We start from the raw sequence: 2,842 nt of genomic DNA, 5'->3' as shown, positions 1-2,842 counted from the left end.
ATTTATTATTTCTCTTAATCTTTCCATCATGTTTGGTACTCTCTTATTTGTCCATGTAGTTGTTTCCTTTATATTGTTCTCAATCACGAATAAAGTTTTGACAAAAAAAAAAAAACACTTAGAGAGGGAGGCGGGGGCGCAGTGAAATGACGCTATGTGGAGTCTTCAAAATAAAAGCACGCGAGTTAAAATGTCAAAATCAAGTATTTTTCTCCTCCGGACAAATGCGCCTTTCTCCAATATTGAAGGGGGAAGACCAGATCTGCTTTCTGAACAACTGTCTTTTAAACCGATTAATGAGGAATTGGAATTTGAACAAATTACTGATCTGTGTGGTTTATTATTATCAATACATTGAAGTGCGAGTAGTATTGCAATAATTTCTCATGTGTGCTCTGCACTTAACGTGGTCAGGATCAAATATAGGCTAGTCATTTTGAAACAGGAAGCCTGGGTATCGGGGTGTGGTTTTTTCGGGTCTTTTCAGGGTCTGCAAGCTGCAGTTAGACCATTCTTCTTCAGCGRGACAAGTTAGGGGTTTCTAGCCTTTTATAATTATGATGGCTGTAGGTGGGACGACTGCTCCAAGATGGCGGCCGCATTTCATGCGCTCAACCAGCCAAAGCGAAATCTACGTCTTTTGACTGTGGTGGTCTGCTTTGCCTGGCTGCATAGAATAAAAATATCTATCTGAAATTATTACATACCCCTGGTCTGATTATTCATTCCGAAGCTGAATTAAAGTAGTAGACTAACTATTACATAAACCGGCAGACACAACAGTAATAAACACAGCTTTTACGAAGTAACGAAAAAAAAAAAAAAACACTGCTTCCCACGTCTCCTCGCGGGTTCCATACCAGACTTCCAGAACAAAGAAAACAGTAGTTTAATTTGGGAAGAAATACTAAATAACAAAAACAAATATTAGATGAGTTATTTATGCAGAGACTAAATGACAAACTTGGTGTTTCCATCATTTCTTCATCCATCAATTTTTTTTAATTTAAAACGAGTGCTCTTATTCTGGAAGGATCGAGCAGGAAGTTAGTCCAAACCATGGTTCGAGTTCGCCTGTCCTTTCAGTGTGGCAGTTCACTGTGAACCTCTCTCCACAGGTAAGGTTGTTATTTTCCTCTGACCTGGACACGTGTCGGTCTCTGTTCATGGATATTTGGTTCAAGTTGAAACAGTCTATTTCTTTTATTCGCGATTTAAAAAAGCTGCTGATGTGAATGCAACATTAATTACGCTGTTGTTGTTTTTAATCGCAGACACCAATAAAACTAGGGGATAGCTTTGCTCCAAAGTAGGGACCTAATACAGAGGACAGGTTGAAGGTAGTTTAGGAGCGACCTTTGGTCCTTTAGTATGGATTTTAGTTCTTTCGTAACCATCTCTGTTCTAAAGGTGAAAATATACACCAAACACATTTTAAAGTGGTTTAACACCGCAGTTAGTTACAATCAAACAATCAGATAATGACATCAAAACTTGTCTAATAATAAAAATTTAAGAAGTTTACCATAAAACAAATCATTTTAACTTTAAAACCTTTTTAATGATGCCAAGATTATAGCACTTGTTTAAGAAAGCTTACAGTCTCATCCATTTAATTTTAGCTTAGTATAACATGAAATTACAGTGATTTTATTGTGTTTTATTAAAGTGACTTCAATTGAAAATGTATATCCAATTATTATTTATTTTAAAGTTACATTCAAATCTGTCCAGATCAAATACAGAGTTTACTCCAAATAGTTCATAACAAAATTCAAATGCCAGTTGCATAAATCCAGTGAATATTTCTTGAAAGCTTAATTAAGTGGTTCATCAGGTAATTTGCTAGCAGATTGACATAAAACCCACCTTCACGTTTTGGCAGCTGGTAATAAATAGAGTGAGAATAATTTTAAATCTGAACTTAAAGTCTGGTGGTTTACAGCTTAAAGAAACCTCTGAATCACTCCTTAAACTAAGATTAACTAATCCAAAATTTAGAGTAGCTACCAGTGATTAATTTGATTTAATGAATGATCTAACTGTCTTAGATCCAAATGTTCCTCTTAACCTGAATMTTTCTCTCCTGGTTTTGTTCTGAAGGGTGATCTCGCTGTCTCGTGTCCAAACATACCTGTTTTGACAGAATATCCAGAAACTCCACAGTCTGGGCAGAAGATGGCTCACAGGGTGGCTGACCTTCCCAGTGGTCCACTTGATTTCTACAGGAGAAAATCCTCCTTTAACTGGAAGAACATGGTTTGCTTCATAGATGGAGAGGAAATCTACCATTTTAAGGTACAGTCAAATTTTCTGGTGTAAGTGTCTGATCTAAGTCAGGTTTAATGCTGCATATCCTTAGTTTGGTAGAACTGAAAATGGTTAAAAAAGTCTGAATGTGTTGTGAAAAGCTGAAGGGACTCTTCCTTTAATGTTATTTATTGTTCTGTGATGTGAATATTTGCATAAATCTGTGTTCTGTTTCCCTTCTGCAGCAACAAATATTTAGGACTCTAGAGAATGATCCTCTGTTTAGACGTCAGCCTGGAGAAGATGTTCCTATTGAGAAGAAAAGAGAGATAAATTTCCTCAGGTATCAGCCAAAGAACCACTCTTGTTTATGAGAGACAGTATGTATGTATTTATTGTAGGTATGTACCAGTGGTGGGCAGCACTAATTCAAAAGTTAGTTGCATAATCTCTAAAGCACTAGTAAAATTATTTAGGTCTGCAAGTTCTAAAAAGCAAATGCAAGGCTTAAAGTTCTCCGTCACCACGACGGATTTCCGTCACTTTGAACGTGGCCAGGATGGATTTTTAAGGGAAGGGGGTGGGGTGGGGG

At 36.9% G+C, this 2,842-nt stretch overlaps 1 protein-coding gene across 1 annotated transcript in view; it reads left to right on the top strand.

Annotated features, from left to right (window-relative positions):
- Positions 1–1,047: 1,047 nt before the first annotated feature.
- The window catches only part of LOC106531485 (peroxisomal acyl-coenzyme A oxidase 3), a gene marked incomplete at its 3' end in the record, with an annotated part of 12,763 nt that continues 10,968 nt past the window's right edge, over positions 1,048–2,842 (top strand). The window contains 3 exon segments of the mRNA XM_014027363.1: positions 1,048–1,118; positions 2,104–2,298; positions 2,496–2,593. Coding sequence (XP_013882817.1) covers positions 2,179–2,298; positions 2,496–2,593 — 218 coding nt within the window.

Source organism: Austrofundulus limnaeus, unplaced genomic scaffold (genome assembly GCF_001266775.1).
Source record: "Austrofundulus limnaeus strain Quisiro unplaced genomic scaffold, Austrofundulus_limnaeus-1.0 Scaffold640, whole genome shotgun sequence".
Taxonomy (NCBI): Eukaryota; Metazoa; Chordata; class Actinopteri; order Cyprinodontiformes; family Rivulidae; genus Austrofundulus; species Austrofundulus limnaeus.
Note: the sequence above shows the minus strand (reverse complement) of the source record. Positions and strands in the feature narration are given on the sequence as shown.